The sequence below is a fragment of the Trachurus trachurus genome (assembly GCF_905171665.1).
Source record: "Trachurus trachurus genome assembly, chromosome: 22".
Taxonomy (NCBI): Eukaryota; Metazoa; Chordata; class Actinopteri; order Carangiformes; family Carangidae; genus Trachurus; species Trachurus trachurus.
In genome coordinates, this window is record NC_139907.1 from 8,869,200 (window position 1) to 8,891,757 (window position 22,558).

Sequence of the window (22,558 nt, forward strand, 5' to 3'; positions counted from 1 at the left end):
TCAGTGAAAGTTTTCTGAACATGCTTACTCTTCTTTCGTAACGTTTAACGGTCTCTGCTTTATATATTCTCTGGTGGGCTGTTGCAGCTTGATGGTGCAATTTGTACAAGAAGGGCGATGCCATCACTTCCCTTGTTTTTGCCAATGAACTGTTCACAAGAGAGTAACTGCTTTTTTAAGCAAACGTCATCATTGTGACATAGCTTGGTGTGTGTGCAATGTGTGTAGGTCAGACTGATTACTGTTGCTCTGTTGATGCCAATTATGAAAACTCACTTTCTGTCAAGTAAAATCAAAGCAATTCAACAAATAATTTGACAACAAAAACCACTGCAAACTCACATCACATGTAATGTTTCTTTATTGCAATTCATAATCTGTCAAGCAATAGTCGTAGTGTAACAGAAGAAAAGTTTCTGAAATATTTATTCAAGGGATTAAAAAGACGAATACAGCAGGGCTAAAGTGCAGCGTTTCAGTTCTACGGACAGTGAGCCCTGCAGTGTCTACAACGCCCTACGATGCCCGACAGGTAATGAACAAACACAGTAACAGTCATGTACAATAATACTAGAATGCACATTCTTACAGAATGACTTGTCTGCAGTGTCTCGTCTTCTACAAGCTAAGCTATTGTTCCTGCTAATGGCGAGAGAAAAAAAAATACTTCAAATAGTGTGTCATCTCTTGGAAAATAACAGCAGGGTTATTCATTAGAAAATAACAATAAAAATCTTGATCATAGAGAATTTTACAGCTTAAATCACCTCATTTGACCTCCTACATAATCAGTCCCGTAAAGGGGTAGTAGTACTCTGGCTAATGAAATTTAAGGACTTGACGTAAAAGCAATAAATACACGTTCCTCCCTCTGGCAAATCACAGCCCAACCTTTCCAAAACTTCACCCACATTCTGCCACGCTTTAAAAAATAGTACTGTACTGTATAAAACAATTGGGACAAATACGTTATTTATTAGCGCATAATTTTATAATCCAGATTCTGCCATAAAACTGGTTAATAATAATACATGCTCAAAAAGTACAAAGTGTCAATACAGCCTCATGGATGCTGAAAGTCATGTAACAGTCGCCTCACAGGTGCAGGTTCTCACCTTTTTATCCACTATGCTTGGACTTTTTTTTCTTTCTTTTTTTTGTTAATTCTTAAAACAAAATCTCACTTTTTTAACATAAGGAATGTCATCAGGCAGCCAAAGTGTAAATATGGCAATTGTAAAATACAGATTGGTATTTATTTATTTATTATTGGCAACATGGTCCTCCTGAGCACCAGCTGTGCGTGCAGCAGCCTCTCAGTTGAGATTCCTCAGCTGTCAGCACAGTGTACATTTCCAAACCTGAGATTCACTCTCCATCTGATTTGTTCTGTTTTTTTATTTTATTTTAAACATACATCCTGTCAAAACATCCTCTCACTGTTCTCTTGGTGCAAAATTGAATTGTAAGACCTTAATGCTTCACTGTAGTGACGTCTAAAGTGTTGACATACAAAAAAAATTGTTCAAATTCTCTAACAAATATTTAATCATGTGGGAATGCTGGGTGTGGTTGTGCAGAGGGACGTCCTGGAGCAAATACAAGGTATCTATCACATGTTTGTAATCAATAATTTCATCTGATCTGGGTGCTGCTGGGAGCAGGGTCAGCACAGACGAGGGTTGGGGGGAGGGGGAAAGGATCCGGAGGAGAAGGCGGTCTGGTCGTCTCAGGTATGAACACACAGGTGGGGAAAAAGAGCATAAACAAAAGGCTACGGATAATAATAATACTGTGGTTGACGGTCAGTGTTGTGTAGAGAAGAGGGATGGATGAGGCTGAGGGGGACAAAGGTTCAAGGCTGGGTCACTGCACTGGGCTCCTTGTCATAGATGTAGCTGCCCACACCACCAGTGTTCACGCCTGGAAAAACCACAGGGACAGCAGAGGGCGGTTAGGTTAGGAGGGGGGTAAAAGAGAGAGGGCAAGAGAAGGTGCAACATGAGCAGCAGGAGAGGATGGAGAGCGTAACCCCCTCCCCACCACCACCACCACCACCACGACCACTAAGGCCCAAGAAGCTGCAGGCAAATTATGTTATGATGAACTGACCGTTGAGTAACACTTAATAATTCTGTGCAACGAGTGCAGCTTTGGATCAAGAGCGCAAACATTACGACATTCTGTTTCAAGTGTAGCTGATAAGTGGCGGGTGGACAGCACCCCCTAGCGGTTACCTTTGGGCCCGAAGAGGACGGCATAGCAGGGCTTGTGGCAGTAGGGCTGGCCGTCATGCTGGAATAAAAAAGAAAAAGATGATTGCAAACATTAAAACAATAAGAGCATTGTTTTTCCTGTCCTAAAAGAGTCAAACTGCAAGAGTCATAAAAGTTTTTTATTCAATGAAGTGGTGGTGACAGGCTGGAAATCACTTAATAAAGTGTCTAGACATTTAACTTGAACGCAGCTGTGTATCATGGATTAATTAGGTGTGGATTTCCCAATACATGCCACACTATTGTTCAGTTATATCTGTTGTTTGTTTTTTTGTCCTTATTTGTTTCCATTCGTCAATTATTCTTATTTTTTTATTTGTTTGCCAGTCGATTTAGACATTTTATATTGCAAATAAATGCATTAACATAGTTAATCATGATTAATCACACCACTAACATACTTTAAATAGATATTCTTCAAGGGTTTTAATAAAGGACAAATATGCTGCTTTATATTGTTATGGAAATGTAATTTAATTATACACCAACCAGAAAAGGAAGGTGGGTGAATCACATGTAAAAAAAAAAAAAAAAAAAAAGTAATCCTATTGCCTTTCTTTATCTCAGTCCTTCTGACCTTTCACCTCCTCCTCCTCCTCATAACAGCATCTCTTTCTCACCTCTGCGTGGCTGCCAGCAGATAGAGTCTTGCTGCACCTCTCACAGCGCAGACAGGGTCGATGCCAGTCCTTGCCCAGTGATGTCACCTTCTCAGCTATTGTGACACAAACACATAAACACACCTGTCAGACACCATGGCAACCGCTTCACGATCGATCCACACCCACTGCTGTCGCCTCTTTCCTTAACTCTGGAAAGGGTGGGAACTACGGTACTTACCAAAATACACCTTCTTGTTGCAGCGGGGACACAGATTGGCCTCTCCGGAAAAAGTGGTGATGCCGCCAGCTGCCAAAAACATTACACACACACACACACATGATTACAACAGTGGAAAAGATGGATGTAGCAAAGGAAAATGGTTCCACAAATAACTACTGATTCTTCCAGTTAGGTGTGAAATCCAGTGTACTAATAATGTGGAGGAAAAACATTTAATTTGAGCCAGGTATTAAACAGCTTTTATAAGCTTCAAGAGGGAATTATTGAGTAAAAAGGCAAATAGATATTCTGGTTGCCAAGTTAAAACACTTCTCTCACTCCTCCTTACAGGAGCCAGTCATGGCAATTGAGGGATGTTTGATTACATGCAGTGCTGCACTGGGAACTGCAGATGGTGCCAAACGGACTGGATTAGTTTGGTTTTATTCTAGCATTAAAAAAACTACACATGTACATAAAAGCACAGAGGCTCAAGCCAATATTTTAAAAAAGCTGAAGGAAGAAACACACAAGGAATAGAATAAAACAATAAACAGTGCATGAAGAAATCTAGCTTTATACATAAACATAAGAAAAATGACAACACAGATGTTCCCCTGCTGCACACCGAAAAAATTATAATGAGTTTACTTGGTGTAAAACAGTAACCGGAAACTGCACGGTAGAGATTGATCACTAAGAAAAACATCATTTTGTTCCTGCTGACAGAGTGCGTTTCCTAGGAAATCCTTATCTAACACGTCTGAGAAAACCCCCCTCACGTCCCAGGAGGCTTTGTGTATCGATGCTCTTATCACTGAGTCAACAGCAGCTTTTCCTTCTGACCAACAACAGCTTGTTGAAAAAAACACCAAAATCCTGCTGGAGATAAAACCAAACCCATATGTGCGTTTTACACATGATTCTCATTTACCTTTCGATGGCGCCTTAGGTACGAACACTCGCTTCTCCTCAGCTTTGGCAGCTGAATCCACACTGGTGGTGTTGCTGTTGGCTGGAGTGTCATACACATAAGAGCCAGCTCCTCCAATGTTCACACCTGCAAGACAAAACACAGGGGAAAAAATATTCAGATTGTGAAATGTGGACTTTATCTGACTGCTGAAGAAGAAAAATCCAAATTCATGAAAGAAGAAAAATTGGTTGGTTGAATATATTGATGAATACACAAATAAAAGGTTGATATACAGTAAACACAAATATTTTTTAATAGATAAAAATCAATGCCTTAACAAATACCCAATACATAAATGAATAAACAAATGTATGCAATCAATCACATAAATTAAGAAATAAATGAATAAACAAATATAGATTTTAATCTAAACCCAGCTTCTATTTATAATTTTTATTCTGCAATAATAAATGAATATTACAATTACAACCTACAATTCTCCATATAATTCAGTGTTCACCATTCACTAATTCACTGAACCTTTACTCATTCATGACTCATAATCAATTCATAACGCATAATTGATCCTTAACATGACCCACTGACTGTTACTGTATGTTGTGATGTGTCAATGTCAAAAGTGAAGCTGTATTTGTGGAATAGGACGAGATGTACTTCACCTTTTGGCCCGAAGAGGGCAGCATAGCACGGTTTGTGGCAGTAGGGCCTTCCATCGTGCTGTGAGAGAGAGACAGAGAGAGAGAGACAACATGAGATACGGATGAAACAAACAGTGGAGACGTGAAAGGATGAAAATCAAACCTGATGACGCAGATAAAAGAAAAAAACTGCACCCTGACGTTATGAGACTTACTTATTCTGACATCATATATTTTGGTTTTTGATCTGTTTTGTAGAAAGAAGAAGAAGAAGAGGCGGAGAAAAATGTGTCCAAAAACGGAAACTGAATAGATTTTTTTTTCCATCTCATGGCCGCCTGATGATGATGATGATGATGTCACTGTCACAGGTTGCTTCAACACATAACAACGACAGCGGCTGTTTCTAAGAGACAGGTCTGTGTTGATGAATCCATCGCCACACTTCAGTGCAACTGACATGACTTGAAAGGAGATGGAGGGTGGGGGATGGAGGGTGGGGGGCTCGGAGACATAGATGGCCTGTTACTGATGCATGCTGGGAATGTGGCGATGATTGCAGCCGGAGCATGTGACCACCAGCTTGGGTAGAGGGGATCAGGGACGAGGGCCAGGGTGGCCACTGGTCCAGAGCCCAATGCCCAAAAATGAGAGGAACCAAGCGACTGCAGTGGGCCGGATGCCAGACCCTGGGAGGGTGAGGGGGGTAAAAGAAAAAGAGAAAAAAAAAGAAAAAGAAACAAGGGGACACTTCTTCTCCGGCCACATGAGCTCCTCTTCCTCAGAAGATGGTGCAGCAGTGAAAAGGATTGTTCCCTCACCTTTAATAATGCATTAACCATGATAGGATCAGCTACTGTTAAAGCAGCCACGCAGCCCGCCCCGCTCACACGTCCTGTTTGACATTTATGAGATCCGTGAGGGTTCGTGCAGCAGACAGCGAGCACTGATGACTTTCTCAGGACAGCACACACACACACACACACACACACACACACACACACACACACACACACACACACACACACACACACACACACACACACACACACACACACACACACACACACACACACACACACACACACACACACACACACACACACACACACACACACACACACACACACACACACACACAGTACACACACACAGTACACACACACACACAGGGATTCATTGTCATATGAACCGAGTGGTCTGTTGAGAGCCTGCTGCACCAGCACTGGCTGTGAAACACGAAGAGGCCGAGGGACCCTAAAAATGGATTATCCATCACTGCTGCTCAGCCCACTCTCTTCCCAGCAGTTAACTTCCCACATCCTGACACTGAAATATGTATTCTCATCTCAATATATTCGTCTTTTCTCTCCTAACCTGCTCTCCTCCTCATCCGCCTTTGAAGCTCTGTTGCTCCTTCGCTTCAGCCTCTGCTCGCTGCTTTGCTAGAATTCAAGACCAGGATGAAGGAGGGGGGGATTAACTTTGAACCCTTTTGTTTTTGTTCTGCTTTTCGCTTCCTTTATTTACAGACTCATGGCAAAGTCACTACATCTTTCAGCTCTTAGTTATTTTAGGAATAAGTCAGACTTTGCAGGGATGTCACAACTTAAGCATGGCTGTGATAATGCAAATGTATTTCTGGCTTGTTACTCTTAACACAAAAATAATATAAACTGTTTGGAGACTCCCATAGAAAAGTGCAGATAACTTGATAATGGAAGAGGGGAAGTAAAAAAACCAGAGCTGCATTTTTTGCAAAACAAGCCAGTTACTCTTCCTTTCTGTCATTAAAACGGAGAACTATGGTGTGAAAAAGCAGATACTGTGTGAATCTCACCATGACGTCTTCGTGTCATTACTGAATCAGAAACCTGCTGATACTTTACAAATGGTGAGAACTACATGGTCACAGTAGGAGTCGTTTTCAAACAGGATTTTGTTCATATTTTAGAAAACACATTGTCTTAATAAGGAATTCCTCTGGTTTCATACATCGTAGTGTGTTTACATGTGGAAAAAGTCTATAAAGTCTGTTGTGACTTGAGTCTTGAGAAATGACCTCTGACCTCTGTAGCCTGTCTCTGTTTGAAACTCGCAGCTCAAGGCTACAATAAATGTTTCTACCATAACACACCCAAATATCTGAATCATCAGTGTTTTGTATTGTGTATTGTGGGTAAAGAAAGCAGGCGCCTGGATTTGACATGGAAATAATGGAAGCGACAAAATCTCTGGTTCTGTTCTCTGTGTTTTGTAACTGTTGTTGTGAGTCATTGTGGCGCTTTATTGAAACTGTTTGGGTTTTGTTTTAAGTTTCCTTTGAACACTGAGCGATTAAAAACATTGATATGGACATATTTACGGCACTATTAAAAGTCATTCTACAATAGTCAGTGGGTCTTGTTTCCACTGTTGACTATCGGACATATCTACAGTAGATAAAGCAGATGACAGTCTAGATATGATCATTATAGAAGCACGATTTTAAATTAAAATAAGTGCATTTTTATCTGGCTTTCAGCAAATTTTTGGGTTAAGCTTCAGAGTTTATGCTTGACCCTAAAAACAGCAGCTGATAAGGGCTCAATGTCTGTTTATTCCTTCTTCTGGAGCTTTCAGTCTTATCGCATCTGCTTCATGAGCAGATGAATTTAACCCACTTTTCCTGGCTTGGCTTTGCTGTGTCTTTTTTAATTCTGCTTTTCACTTCCTTGATTTATACTGTAGATGACGTACACACAAAGTCCACTTGTCTTAGCCTCAAGTTATTTTAGGAATACGTACGTTCGTCTTGTCCACAGACACCATCAAGTCTGGTTCTTTAAATGTTCTGTTTCGGACACAGAGGAGAAGGTGTTTGGTTTAATAGAGCCGTGATCATTTAGGGTCAACAGCGGAGACTTGTCACCTTGTCTTTTCCAGCCTGGCTCTGTGCCAACGGCCACAGGAAGCTGCTGCTCTCCCTTAGCCCACAGACGACAGACCCCCCCCCCCCCCCCCCAACCCCAACCCCAACCCCACCTCCCTCCTTCCCTGCTGCAGCCTCTGAGGTTCATAACCTTCTGCATACCAGCCCTGAAATGACATCAAACACCCTCTCAGACAATCCCACAGCTGCCTTCACTTTTTTTTTTTTTTACATGTAATATCCCTCAGCCTCACTCTGTTTCCATGACGATGATTGAGCATCGAGTTTTGCCCACTAAAGTCAGGCTCGTGGCACGGTGCTGCAGCCCAGGGCAGGATTTGGATGTTGTCCATAGAGAGAGCAAGAGAGAGAGAGAGAGGATGGGGGGAGGAGGATGGAGAGTGTGGGCCTGAGAGAGATTGTGTCACTACATTACTGTAATCATGCAGAGATTAAACAGCAGGACCAGCATCCTTTGGGGTCTGCAGGGACATCGCTTTTGTGTACAAAAAGGCTGAGATCACATCCTCCTTGTGCACAGACAGAGAGAGAGAGAGAGAAAAAAAGCGGCGGGAGAGTCTGAAAAGTGCAGTGAGAGGGAGAGTGGGTGAGAAACGAACCGTTGGCCGGTTTGTGGAAGTCAAAATAAAAGCGACATGATAAGAAAATCCCCAGAGTGACAGCACCAGATAGTGAGCAGCAGCAGCAGCAGCGGCAGTGTTTGTTCGAGGGTCACAGTCGGGGAGAATTAGCGCTGAGACGCGATACCGCAGTTTGATTACGTAACAGAAAAAGGAAAAGGGATCTGTAGGCAACTCAGCTTGTAACGGTTAAGGGAGTTCAAATTCCCACCAGGACAAACCATATTGACAGATGCTACCAGGCAGGAAAAAGGACATTCACTCAGCAATTTCCTGTAGAAAATGCACAAGTTCTGTGAATGAAATAACCAACTGAACACCGCTCTCCCACTGTAATACAGTGTCAGACTCTGTAAACCTTTTTTAAATCCTGCAGTTAAAAAGTGATCATAATTTTCCATACTGGAAAAGAAGTACAGTAACGTTTCATTTCTGAAAAGCCACAGCATCTGATGAATTGTTGACATGGTTCATTGAGGATTCACTGTTAATAAAGGCTGACTGTCAATAAGTCAATACATAACCAGGCAGCACTGGCTTCCCCCCCTTGTTAGATTTCACAATAAGAGTCATTGACCTGTGGCACACAGTTTGTTGACATTTGACCCTGTGGGATCAACACTACTGTACTTTAATTTAAAAACGGTGTTTAAGTCCAAGTTAAAGTGGTTTTAAGCAAGAGACATCTTGTAATTTCATTGATTGATGGCTTATGATGCACAGTGCTGAGGCGATTAGTTAAATTAATGATTTTTAGTCAGTGGTTGCCACATCTTTTGGCATACAGTAGCCTAATACTTAAAAAACAGAGCTTTGTCTTGTAACTTTTAATCACAGATTGAATCGGCTGCGTCTACTGTACATGTCACTGCAGCTGCAGATATTATAAATGTGAGGAAAAAAATCCCCAAAGTAAAAATAATTGTGTCTAGCAGGAATATGATATTCTGCTTTGTTAGGGTTTTTACAAAGACAGGGAGGATGTTTTCCTCCTACACAGTCTAGCTTTTTTCTCCTAAAACACTGCCAGACAGGTTAAAACAAAATGGATCATGATCAGAAATTATGTCTTTATTGTAACTATTCCATTAATCACCGTTTTCTATTTGTTTGACTGAGACATTTAGTTACCGGTGATGAAAAAATGATTACTTGCAGAACTATGAAAGATAGAAATTGAGTATCACATGTGTATAACTTCAGTGTTGACAGGACAGTGGTGTGCACTGTTGCCTGGTGGTGTTGTACTGACCTCAGCGTGGCCTCCAGCATTAAGGAGCTTGTTGCAGCGGTCGCACTTGAGACACAACTTGTGCCAGTCTTTGCCCAGCGATGACACCTTTTCAGCTGCACATGAAAGACAAAAGACAAGAGAAGAGAGGGGGGGGATGAACGTAAACATTCACATAAAGCTGCATTTATATACATTATTCTAAACAACAGCCTATGTGTGTGTTATAATGTGTCAATCGCTCATGGCAGAGCGGCATGACGTCCCCTCATTGCTTCACTCTCCACAATAATGATCAGCTTGTGTGCCAAACCTCCATGGAAATCCTGTCATCGTGTCAAATGAGTGACTGTTTTCTGGACGGGCGGGAACAAGGGGGGTGGGAGAGGGGGTAGGGGGGTACTGGGGAAAGCCTGTGTACCGCACAGGATGTTGTCATGATGTCACTGCGACATAGGCAGACAGTGGCGTGAGTCCCAGTCCAGCTGGAGCAGCAGGGGGGGTCGCACACATCTACTCCAAATCCTTTGTGTTACCCTTCCAAACGTACACACACACACCCCATCCCCCAGTTTACAGTAGGCCCCTCCCTCTGCACACGGCTCCCTCAACCCCATTTCCGTCGCCTTCTTCTTCTTCCAGACTGCCGACCGCCCCTCCAGACAAGCAAAGGACCCTAATTATACCCTTTCCAATAATAAATCTCTGCAGCTTCCACACAATGGGCCCTAAGGAGTCGTGCTGGCAGCAGAGGAAACACCTTCTCTTATCAGGGTAGGGCACAAATAGCCGGATGCTGGGGTCGGTTTCCTACATACCTTCGGTCAAGAAACACACACACAAACATATGCGCACATGTACGATATAGTATACGCAGACATACAGACAATTGCTTCCTCCGGGTCTTCCTCTCTTTCGCAGCTTTACTGCCTGAACTATAACCTGTTAGAGCGATGTCAAATTCCTTTGTCGGCTTTGTGTCAGGAAGCAAAACTGAATTGGACATCGGAGATTTGACAGCGTGCAGTCCAAAAACATCAGAAAATTTATAAAAACAAAACTGAAGACAAACTATAACTAAATATGGATGTAACAAAAATGATAACGTGAATTTGATAGCTTCTTGAATTAAAAAACAATTAGAAAAGAGGCCAACTGTCAAGCAACTAACAAATTCAAACAAACACGGACCAGTCGATACTGAAGATTTGATCTTAAAACATTTGACCAAATGCACTTCCCTCTTTTGATAATAAAGTTAAATTAGATTTTTTTTGTATTTAATTGCTTCTCTGCACTGCTGTAGGAAACCTGATGACTCCCTGTGGGGAGCTCTGTTTACTCTCCAATCAGTTTCACTGTCAGTTCTCCATGTCAATTACAGCACTGAGACAAATGGCCAACAACAAGACCCTGGAGAGTAGCTGAGGATGGAGAGTGGGGGGTTAAGGGGGGGGCTGCCAATCAACATGAGAGCGGAGGAATGCTGATTTGGCCGGAAGACACTGCCGGAGATGTAAAAACCACTCTAAAAGGATACTGTTATTTAAAGGAGAGCGTCTGTAATAAATCACTCTGTGATTCAATCAATGCTCTTCAATCAAGGATGAAAAAATCCTCCACATGACACTAGAGTTAAAAGGAAAAGCTGCATTCACCACTGCAGGGCGGGTCCCAAGGTGGTGGACAAAAACCTGCACGGATCATGTGGTTGTGTCCAAGGACAGTTTTCCACTGGCGGAGTGAACTGTCATGAAGAGCTGGTCCAACTATCCAACCGGGGAATTTACCAGCACTTGTATCAGCCACAGCCATCACATGGGACATCCCAGTGGATTGTTGATTATTGCTGGTGACATCAATAATCATCAAGAAACCAAGGTGACCTACACTCAATACTGCACCTGCATCTTGCACAGACAGACCGCTGCTGTTCATGCTGCGACTCTTCCCAACCTACATCCCAGATCCCAGACCCATTTCAGTGGTTCAACTTTAGCTGCACCTGTCAAACAATGTTTGACCATGCAAAGATTTAACATGTTGTGTGAGTGCATGCAGCCTTCAGTGTGTAAAATTAGCTTTTAAATCTCTCTTTAATTAGAGAATCATCACAAACCTTTCAACAGCTTGACACGATGTGTAAAGACAGACAGAGCAGGAAGCAGCAGGAGCTTAACCTGTCTGCACTGACTGAGTGTGTGTGTGTGTGTTTTATTTCCTCCTAAATCTGAGGATAACCATAAACCTCGCGACACCTCGACACTGTTTAAAAAGAGGCTGAATAAACAGACCACAGAGGAGCCCGTGCCAGTGTGGCCTCAGTGTTGTGTATTCCTACGAGTGTGTCTGTGTGTATCTGTCGTTGACCGACTCATGAATTGCGGACACACCTCTGTTCAGATCTGAGGAGTCAGTGTATGAATGGACGCAGACGTCAGAGCCTCACCAGAACGTCCTCATTCCTCTGTATATGACTGTGTGGTAACAAAGCCCACTGTTTAACAGCTCCCTGTTTTAAAGGGCAGTTGTTATTGTAAGAGGGGTGAGCCTGTCTGTCTGTATTATGTGCTGTGGGAGTTACAGAGTGGGGGAGGTGGAGGGGATCTGCATCTGGCCCAGATGTTTATACCCCCAGCTTTCAAGCCAGCCTCTGTGCTTATTATCTTTCATATAGCCACCGACTGCTGAAATTAATCCAGAAAATACTGTATGCATATACACGGTTTGACGTGTTACACGGAAACAGAGAGAGAAATATAAATTATATATAAAAAATTGTTTTAAATTACATAATAATGACAGGCAGCCAGTTCTCGGTATCCCAGAATAGCACACGTGGGCACAAATGAAGCGACTGAAATGCCACCGCGTCCTCCTTTACCTCGCTACAGCAACAACGTGAGGTAAAGACTTGTGTGAGCAAACAAGCTGCTGCTCCCAGGGAAGTCTCACCGGAAATTCACATTTACATTGTCAACACCGACGAGGAAGTGCCAAATCCTTTCAGCCAAGCTGTTTTCTCCCATAACAAGTCGGTGTGGATATATACACACACACAGCAAATCCAGAGAGTGTTAAGACACCTCATGCTAAAAAATAAAAAAAAACTCTCAATAAATCTCAGTGGAGATACCGTTTTAAAAATGTAAGGTAAAACTGAAATATCGCATTGATGTAAGTATTCAGACGCTTTGCAAAGACACTTGATGTTTCTCTTGATCATCTTTGAGATGTCTCTGCACCCTGATTGGAGGTGACTGTGGTAAACTGAGCGATTTGGAAATACACACACCTGCATACAATCATGCCCACCTTATTAGCTGCACCTGTTCACCTGCTTGTTAATGCAAATATCAGGCCAATCACATGGCAGCAACTCAGTCCATTTATCTGCTGAACTTTAAACCAAGCATCAGAATGAGGAAAAAATGTGATTTAAGAGAGTCTAAACGTGGCATGGTCGCCGGTGCCAGATGGGCTGGTCTGAGTGTTTCAGAAACTGCTGACCTACCGGGATTTTCATGCACAACCATCTCTGGTGTTTACAGAGAACGGTCTCGAAAAAAGAGAAAACATCCAGTGAGCTGCAGTTCTCTGGGGGAAAATGCCTTGTTGATGCCAGAGGCCAAAGTGAGCAATCACACAGGAGGAGGAGGGACTTGGTCAGATCGGTGACCAAGAACCTGATGGTCACATGATTTGGGCTTCATGTGTGAGTGGCCAGTGATTTGCTTACATTTACATGCACGATAACAAATAGCGCAGTGTATTTTTCCACGCGCAAACCGAGATCAAAAAGCTACTCATAGCCACAAATAATGCTCAGAACAGCACCAAACTTCATCAACAGTACAAGCAGGGTCCCATCACATAATACGAGGCATTTGCACGTGGAGAAATAGACTGCGCTATTTGTTATCGTGCAGTCTTTGCTAAAGTTGCTACAACTAGAGAAGCTAGCGGTAAGCAGACTTCATCTCTCGAGGGGGGGTCTAACTCGGTGTCACAGTGCTTTAGACCATCAGTTAAATTTACGCTGGAATATCCCTTTAACTCTCATTTAATAATAACCAAATTTTTCCTCCACACTTAAAGCTTGTTTGTTTGCTTGTTTTGCTTGCTTGTTTTATAATGTCATCACTAAAACCACATGTGGTGGTTGCTGCTCCACAGATGTTCCAAATATAAATCGTACACTACAAAGTTTACCTCATTTAGAATATTCAACCATCACATTTGTTTGCTGCAGGTGTTCAGAAGTCACATTGTGCCTCTGGACAATGTTGCTCAGTCATTATTTATGCGCAGCACTGAGGGACAGGGACAGACAGACAGATGATGCTACTGCAGCAGCACTAAGCCAGAGGCGAGAGAACAAGAAAAACGGAAACATAATGCAAGTCAGAGGTCATCACCATAACCATATGATACCTGCACCACTGTAAGCTGCTTAGCTTCATTTGGAAATTCCTGGTCTAAGCTCTTCAGTGCTGCAGTCGACTCCACTGGCTGCACTGTCAGTGAGGTCTACATCAGTGAGACAGCCGGCTCTCCTTCTCCTCCGATCAAGCCTCTGTGTTTACAATTGCTTGGTCTCACTGATGTTACTGGCCGTTAATCAAAGTAAAGGAGGCGATGCCGAGCGCCCTTGACAGCGCTTTGTGATTGTGAAGAGTCTCCGTGTTGCATTGTCAGTCAACTTGAGCCACATACATTTATGTATGAGTTTGTAATAAGATGTAATCTGAGCGAGCGGCAACAGAGGAGTAATATTGTGTGGAAATGAATGACAGGGGCGGTGCACGCCTGACGTGCGTCAACACACCCTCAGCTGTGGCCCTCCGCCCTGCTCGACATAAGTTAAGTTGATTTGCAGCCAGGAAATTACCAAACAGGCTCAAGTGCAGAATAAAATTGGCTTCACACCCACTGAAAATGACATTACGTTATCAGCGCCACTGTTAGCTTTACATGGGCAGCGGATTATGAGGCAACATCTCTTATAAACACAGCACTCTGTGTAATGCAAAAACCCACGGCACAAGGATGTGATTTAGGAGCTTTATATGTCACTAACTGGAAAAAAACATTGGAACTGCGATGGTTCAGATATCGTACGGTAAGACATGTTTACACTTTACACAGCTGCAACCCATTTCAAGGCTACAAACACAATGTAACGGACCATAATGGATGAAGCCACTTCAGCTTTGGCTAAATTTAGCCTTTTTTTATACAGCCTTTTCAATAACATGTTACCCATGAGTCCATTAGCTTTCAGGAAGAAAAAGCCATGGCCCCTGATGAGACATTAATTGAGGCTACCTTTTTTCCCAGGGAAATTGGAGTCATACGGCCTCTAATGCAAAGGGTAACAACAAATTCAACATCAAATAGATCAAGTATTGTTAGAAACTAATTACTCATGTGATACTGCAGCGGGCTAGAGAGTCCAATCCAGCGATAGAGGCACATCAGAGAACATCAGGCCGGCTGTGATTCGATTTATTTTGTTTGCTCTGTTACATGATGCGCTTAAACTTCAAATTGCGTTACGAGCGAAACCAATTACGACTCAAGACGGAGCCGCTCGGCCTGTAAAGGGATCAGAGCTGCAACAAATGCCCTACAAACACGCCATAATAGGACAGAACATTAAGCAAGACAATTTAACAAGGGAGTCTTCAAAGGGAAAACATTATGGGCCCGTTTCTACAGATGACTTGAATGCAGTTTTTCTAATTGTCGACAGTGACAGGGCAACGGCATCCGAACTCCAGAGCGGCCGGTGGACCGAGACTCACCCCGGGTCAGGGAGGAAATTTGTTCTAAGTCATAACAGCACTGGTGCAAGTTAGCTGAACTCCCACCATGCAAAGAGGGCTTGGAAATCTCATATTGGTTCTCTCTTATCACTCAATAATTCAATCAGGGGGCAACAAGGAGGAGGAGGAGGGGGTGAGATCTAATGTGTTTGATAAAGGAGATGTCAACAGTGTTGCTGTGCAGGTCTACAACAGGATGGCATCAGCAGCCAGTGTAGAGGCTCCTGCTTCTGGATGTTTAACGGCTTTAAAAGAAGCAAACATGAGCATGAGGTTGAATTCAATCATCAAAAAGAGTCGTAGAGCAAATCACTGGCTCAGGAACATTTTTGCACAAGTCATGTTCATGATGTAACCAATGTTATTGTAAATATTTCTACATCTCGCTTGGCTGGAATCAGCTCTGTTGCACCCTCTGGTACTGTGGACCCATCTGTTCAGCTATTCGTACAATAAAAACACACACTCATGCATACACGCTGCCATCTCACCATCCTCTTTCCCATCCCCTTCATCCATCAGTGACAGCTGAGTCCACGCGGGTGTTTTGCTGTTTGGGTTTTTTGTCACAGCAGTGTGTGATAACTGCACGTCCCAATAAACACACCGCCGCCCGCCCGCCCGCCTGACTCACTGATGGATTGACTGACTGGAAGGATCCCAGAGGCAAAGCGAGAGTGGAACACGAGGAGGTGCACAGAGTGAAAAAAAAAAAAGCTTGGTTCACCTCTCAGGAGAAATGTAAGAAAGGAAAAAACAAGCAGCCTGTGTTTCCTTCTCTGCATCCTCTCACTATTCTGCTCTCCGGAGCACAAACAGCCTCGAGGATTTGTGACCTTTTGCTTAACTTAAAGACAATGGCCATTCAGTCGCAGCGCAGAGAGGAATTCGACTTCACCAAGGGAAGTGAGTTTAAGTGAATTTTCAGCTGAGGTGTAAACTGTGCATTAGCCCAACTCATTCATCCTCATCCTACATCCTATACAACGGTTTATTGAGCGTTACTGTGAGGTCAGTTCACATGATCATGACATGTAACAGTTATATAATCACACATACAGTGATCATGCCAGTTATTATGTACAGGACAAAGCAGTAAACCTATGTGGACTAAGTATTTTCCAAATTATGATGAATCATTTTATCTATTAAGAGCCCATTATAACCTCTTATGAATTGAAATGTTTTGTATTTACAGTGAGAGAAAGCCAATTAGAAAAGCTAAAGACAGATTTTCTTTCGCCTTATTTTAGTCAACTGACTTATTATTTCATACTAGGTGTATGAAGTGCAAGCTTTAACACTATTGCACATCATAAATAACCAATCCATACTTGATATAGGTTGTTGAAGCTTTTTAAAGAATCTAGTGAAATTTGTGAAAAGTTGGGGGTTTCAAAGGACCCATCCTCTGCTAGTGCTGTGTAAACTAATAGTGGGTTGACCCTGGCAGTGGTGTGTTGTTGAACATTAGAATTGATTTGTTCTGGGTCAATGTGTGCATGCAGCTCCCTGTGGTGCTCACGCTGGCTGCGCTGGGTGCAAGAGAGCCTCTAGGAAACATGCGTTTTTGGATCCGTCTCTCCCTGTGGCTGATGCAACCCCGTGGCAAAACTTAGCTCTGGAGGTCGTCTGTCGCCTCGGCCAAGGCGAGGTTTCCTCCCCAGGCTTTCTCCCCCACCCCCTCCTCCTCCCCCTCCTCCTCCCTCTGTGAATAAAAGAGGCCGACCTTGTGAATCCTGCTCGCTGACGTAAATGGGCTGCAGCTAACTCGCATCCTGTCTGGGCCGGTCAGAGGAGCCGCAGGCAAAGTGCTTCTCCACAGTCCCTGTCTGGGTGACTTGCTCGCCCTCCCCTGAACCCCTGAGCCTGCTTACACCACATCTCCTCTCTAACCGGTGAGGACACTGTGTCCCAGCTACGGGGACTTCAAAAAGATCCAGAGTTCATGACTTGCTTACAGAGTAGTGGACCATGTCTTCACACGAGGAAGCAGGTCGGTATCAGGAGAATTACACCTTCAGATCTGGCCCATTAGTGGATAATCAGCCCTTGAAGAAGGTCAGACATCATATGACAGAGGCATAAAATGTAGCCGTGCTTAAATTCCTTAGAGTGAAATCATCTGAGTCCTATAAAAGGGGCCTAATAAAATTGACTGTCTATGTGAAAACACGGTGCAGTGGGGTATTCCTTTTGAAAATGTTCAAAGGAAGTATTTAAGTTATGTATAAGTCAGTTTGAGTTATGACTCCTCAGACTGAAGTCTTATTCATTTAGCTACACTTGTTTTTGGTATGCGTATGTGCTTTAACCACGCAATACATCTAAATGACAAGTAGTAGCCATTCAGGCCTGTGAACTTGCCCCAAGGGGTGAAAACAAAAGAGGAGTGATTTGTGTATCTGTTTACAGCACAACCAAACAAACCAAGCCTTGTCACATTGTTTTAATAAAGAGGAAGCCAACTAAAGAAGACACTGTGTAGCTTGGTCAGACTGGACCACTAATGGTCGGCTAATGAACTCTAATGTCGTCTTCCACATCACATGATGAAACCCTTGTGCAAGTAGGGTGAGGCCTGTCAAAGAAGGAAATACTGGTGATTTATCTATTCTGAATTTGAATTGTCTTCCAGTCTTTCTTCATTTCCCTCTGGTCTCTGTCTGTCCGTGGAGACACAAAGCCACAGGATAAAGGCTCAATTTAAAATATTTTCAATTGGCCACAGTTTGCTCCCAAATTGAATTTCTGTCTTCTTCTGGATCTGTATTATGTAACGACTCAACCTCAAACATCTGAAGCACGGCAGAAAATACAGACCATAAAGATTAATACTGAGAAATTTTTGACAATTATGTGCTGCTGTGGGGTCCGGAGTTAGCATGATAACCAGCTCGGCCCCGGCCCTGTCTGCTCACTTTCCCATGGCAACTCACAGTAGTGTCCTCTGTGTAGTACTGTAAACACAACGATGGCTGAAGCTTTTGTCGGACGACAATTGCCACCACATGACTGTGCTGGCCAGTCCGTCTGCTTGACAATCCAATTTTACAAGAATAAAGATGGATAAAGTGAGACAAATAGACTTTACCTTATTAGATTAAAACAGATTTTGAGACATGATTTGAAATGTAAAACGGTAATGAATCACAATGTATCACAATGTGTTACTGCAATACTCAGGAGAGGAGATCACAAAATGTTTAAAACGACAATAATATCATGATTATACTTAACTGTAGGGCCTCCGACCTCTATCAAATATGTAATTTTTAGTATGGGTTATAAATTTAAAGCATAAATCATTTGGATTAAGTGGACAGAGCCGCCTTTGTTCCTCCGTGCAGTTATCTAACAGCTCATATTGTTGGAAGGTGGATGGTTTCACCTGTGTTGGGAGGGGAGGCGAGCGGAGGGGAGGGGCAGTCTGACTTCCAGCGCCAAGCTTAATGCCCTCTCCATTAGGGGATCATATTTGTGCCTCCAAAAAGGCAGAGAAAAAGTACCCTCATTGAGTGGTACACAGTATCTGGCAGGTTATGCAATGGCACTGAACAGGAGGCAACGACTCAAGAAATGATGTTGCATAACTGACAAGGCACATTCACACAGCCTACTGGGCAGCCAAGTGGAAAACAGGGTACTCTAGTGTTGACAGAAAAGAGGGGAGAAGAAAAAGGGGTATTGTGTGAGGATGTTTGGGGTGAAAGTGGGATAAGAAAAAAAAAAAAAGGAGGTGTGTGGGAATCAGTGCACCGCTCCGTATCGTCCGGCTGAGTGGACGAAGGTATTCTGCCTGGCTCGGACGACAAACGTGCACAGAGACAGAAAGAGCCTTGTGTGAATAGAGATGTCGTTTCTCATTATAATGCATGAGGCGCTTTGAGAGTCTCCGTTTAAATAAAGGCAAGCCATCTCACCCCACCCACCCCAGTCTATGCAGTTAAAAAAATAAAAAAAATAAAAACAAAAATCAGTAGAAGAGGAATTTAGGGCCTGAGGCAACACTGCGCAACTGAAGAAGAGGAAAGAGGGTGAGAGTGAGAGGAATCGGTGAATGAAAGAGGAACTCACAGCAGAGCACCATTAGTTCCCATTAAGTTCTTGTTCATTCACTTAGCTGCACAAAGATGCATTGCTCCAACTTGTCATGAGCAGGAGGTGGACCCGCTCAGCTGAATTTGGGGTCTGGTAGAATTTGGGAGATTTAGTGAGCCATGCTGTGTTGTGTTCTGCATGGACTCTCTCACACGCTAACAATGTATTTCCACTGGGCCCGGTCACATGTCTGCCAGTGGTCCCTGGTGTACTCTGAGCACAGGAACTGACAGATGCCGCAAGGCCGCAACGTGGATGCTTGGAATTTGAATTCAACCCCTATAATTAAAGATGTTCGAAAACACCAAGGGCATGTGAAGGTTTCCCCCACTCTTTTTTGGATTTTTTTCCTGAATAAAAACATTACAACAACTTTTGACACTTCGAAGTCAGAGGGAACAGTCAACATTTGCTTTCAGCGGTGATGAAACTGAGCCGTCACCGCTACAAAACAGCTGCCTGTTAAAGTAACAGACGGAAAATGATGAAAGCAAAAAAAAAAAATTCCCATCCCAGACTGTGGCTCACCGCTGCCACTTCATGACGTTTTTTCATACGGAAGCAAAGAGGAGGATAGTAAAAGTGTTCAAGGAATATTGGCCTCCAAAATCCAATATTGGGCAACACCAGCTGGAGGACCAGGTGGGTAACTGCAGGGTGGGCCAAACTTCGCTCTGTATAGCACAGCGGCAACCACCACCGCAAGGAGGAAAGGTGGGAGCAAATTGGGACAGAAAAGCAGTGAATTGGTGCCTGTTTTCTCACTTTTGCACTTGAAATTTCACCTCAGGAGCTGGATTTCTTTCTTCTCTGAGAGTCGAGCGTCTTGAGAGGAGGATGTGTAGGTGGAGCCGCTCTGAGATTCATCACCGACGTCGTGCCCAGCCTCAACTCCTCTGCCTCCCTGACCTCTCCCATGTCTTGTCAAACATTTCCTTGCCTCCCTGGTAATGACTTCAATATTGCGATTAACACCTCCCTTCACTTTCTACGTCCTCCCTGGTCTGGTTTGACATGTGCAGCCGATTCATCATCATCATCATCATCATCCTTTTCCTCCTCCTCATCTGTATAGTAGCACTTTTCCACCCAGCAGGACACACCCCGACCAAAAATAACTCCAGGAGGCTGGATCTCAGTATGTTACATAAAAAAAACACAACATACATCACCAAGAAAGCTGTGACTCACGTCGCTGCAGCGAATTAAAGCGACGGCGCAAATGGATACTCAGACATGCATGAAGTCTATATTAGAGACAAATAAATCTCATTTGTGCAGATATTATTCCATGCCAGTGACTCTCGGGACCCATAGGATGAGCAGCTGCTGTGATGTTCACCGCCACCGCCACCGCCACCCTCTGTTACATAAGAGGACTTCCATCCACTCACATAATTGATTTTGACCCCCGTGACAGCTCTGTGTGCTGCAAAGTGTAGAAAAGATCAGCGCTGAGGAATGATTGTGCTGTTGCTGTTGTTGTTGTTTTTTTTCTGTGCCCAAGCACGTGGGCCAAACACAACCACTGGATTACTCCAGCTTCAACAAGACAGCAGCATGTTTCCCTAAAAATAAACCAAAACAAGAGCAGACATAATTTGCAGCCTTCTGATGCAAAAGACGCAACGTAAATTTGTGTTTATTTTCACAATGTAAGCTCCTTTAATCTGCTGCTTTGCTCTGCGTCCCTGTGCATTTCCTTCTCTGCGAAACATCTGTCACAGGAGACCCAAGATGCCGCCGTCTTCCTCGCTGCGACCGAGTGCAAGTCGAAGCTCTTTGCCCCAAGTGGGTGTTTTGTTTTCCCACCTTTGTATACGAGAGTGCAAAAGAAGCGCGTTCACAGGTTTTCATCCCACTGACACAGCATGATGTTGCTGTGCTCCCTCAGCGAGTGGGCAGTCTCAGCATATGGCATTTTCTGCACTCTTGGCAATGGCCTCCATCAGCAAACCCTCCTCAGCCAACTGCCAGGCTTGGATGTTTACCAAAGACAACAAATTAAAAAAATGATCACAGATCAGTGACAGAATAAGATAAATCATACAGTTTTGTTGAATACGAGTGCAGAGAGGGCATGTTTATTCTCACATTAGATTTATACAGTTTTGAAGAGTCTAGATTTATGAAAACACTGAATCATATGAGTTTTGTTTACACTGATTCTTGTCCCTGTGAATGATTTACATGAGCAGCAAGTCTTTACTTAAAATAGTCACCTTATCTTGGAATTGCTTTTAACTTAATTGATGTGAGAAGCTCATTTTGGAAAATGTAGGATGGGTTTACATTTTTTCCCACCACTGGGAAAATTCCTCAAGCAGCACTGAACTACTGTATATGGATCTAATATTAGGCTACAACACAAAAAATACTATAAATATCCTACTGTACTCTACTTTATGTGATTTCATTCAAAAAGTTTGTATTTTTATCATCATCTCAATCCTAACTTGTAGTTGTGTGTGAAAAGTATATGTTTTCAATGAATGGGCATAAACTGCTTTCTGCACCATTCATTCATTTTTTTTGTTTTAAGTAATTAAAGAAACAGTAGCCTACCACAACAAAGACATTTAAAAACAACAACATGCTTCCTCTGTCAGGAGGGCACGAGCCTGTACGTTGGCAAACGAGCGGGATCACCATCACGAGCCAAAAAAAAAAAAAAAAAGTAAATTCAACAACCGGGAGCAAACCAAGCGCGCATCACTTACCGAAATACACCGTCTTCTCGCACTTGGGACACTTTGAAGACATGTTGGGATGTTGTGAAAGTGAGCTCGAGTGAAAGTGGTCTGTTCGGTTTGTCCGGAGCGTCTCTGTCTCTGTCTCTGTCCGTCCTCTGGCTCCTCTCTCCCGCAGCAAGTGTCCTGCTTCCCCCTCTCTGAAGCTGGGAGCATCTATTCAGTCATGGGCTGCTCATTAACATAACCACGCCCCCTCCCCTTACGCCTGCCGTGTCTACTTCAGGCGCTGTGGGAACTGTGGCAACTGTTGTGGAAACAACGAACTGGTAAATAAATGGATAGAATAAAATGATAATAATAGCCTAATAATAAAGGTTACAGGTTCAGTTTTGATTTATTACAATTTGAAACTTGATTAACCGTATTTTCACTTCATTTTGCCGCTATAATAGGCTACATTTCATTGTGACCACCAGCTAT

The 22,558-nt window shown here is 43.2% G+C and overlaps 1 protein-coding gene across 1 annotated transcript; it reads right to left on the bottom strand.

Annotated features, from left to right (window-relative positions):
- Positions 1-407: 407 nt before the first annotated feature.
- Positions 408-22,264, bottom strand: crip2 (cysteine-rich protein 2). The gene is made up of 8 exons (XM_083997992.1): positions 22,106-22,264; positions 9,478-9,572; positions 4,695-4,752; positions 4,033-4,158; positions 3,117-3,185; positions 2,897-2,991; positions 2,238-2,295; positions 408-1,923 (listed from the first exon to the last, which is right to left on the bottom strand). The coding sequence occupies exons 1-8, from the start codon at positions 22,146-22,148 to the stop codon at positions 1,856-1,858; spliced, it is 612 nt and encodes a 203-aa protein (XP_083854118.1). The 5' UTR covers positions 22,149-22,264; the 3' UTR covers positions 408-1,855.
- Positions 22,265-22,558: the final 294 nt, after the last annotated feature.

Coding starts and splice junctions, on each gene's coding strand:
- crip2 (XM_083997992.1), bottom strand. CDS start 22,148: ATGTCTTCAAAGTGTCCCAAGTGCGAGAAGACGGTGTATTTCG. Junction 9,573..22,105: donor CGAGAAGACGGTGTATTTCG/GTAAGTGATGCG, acceptor TTTCATGTGCAG/CTGAAAAGGTGTCATCGCTG. Junction 2,296..2,896: donor CTGCTGGCAGCCACGCAGAG/GTGAGAAAGAGA, acceptor TTTTTATTCCAG/CATGACGGCCAGCCCTACTG.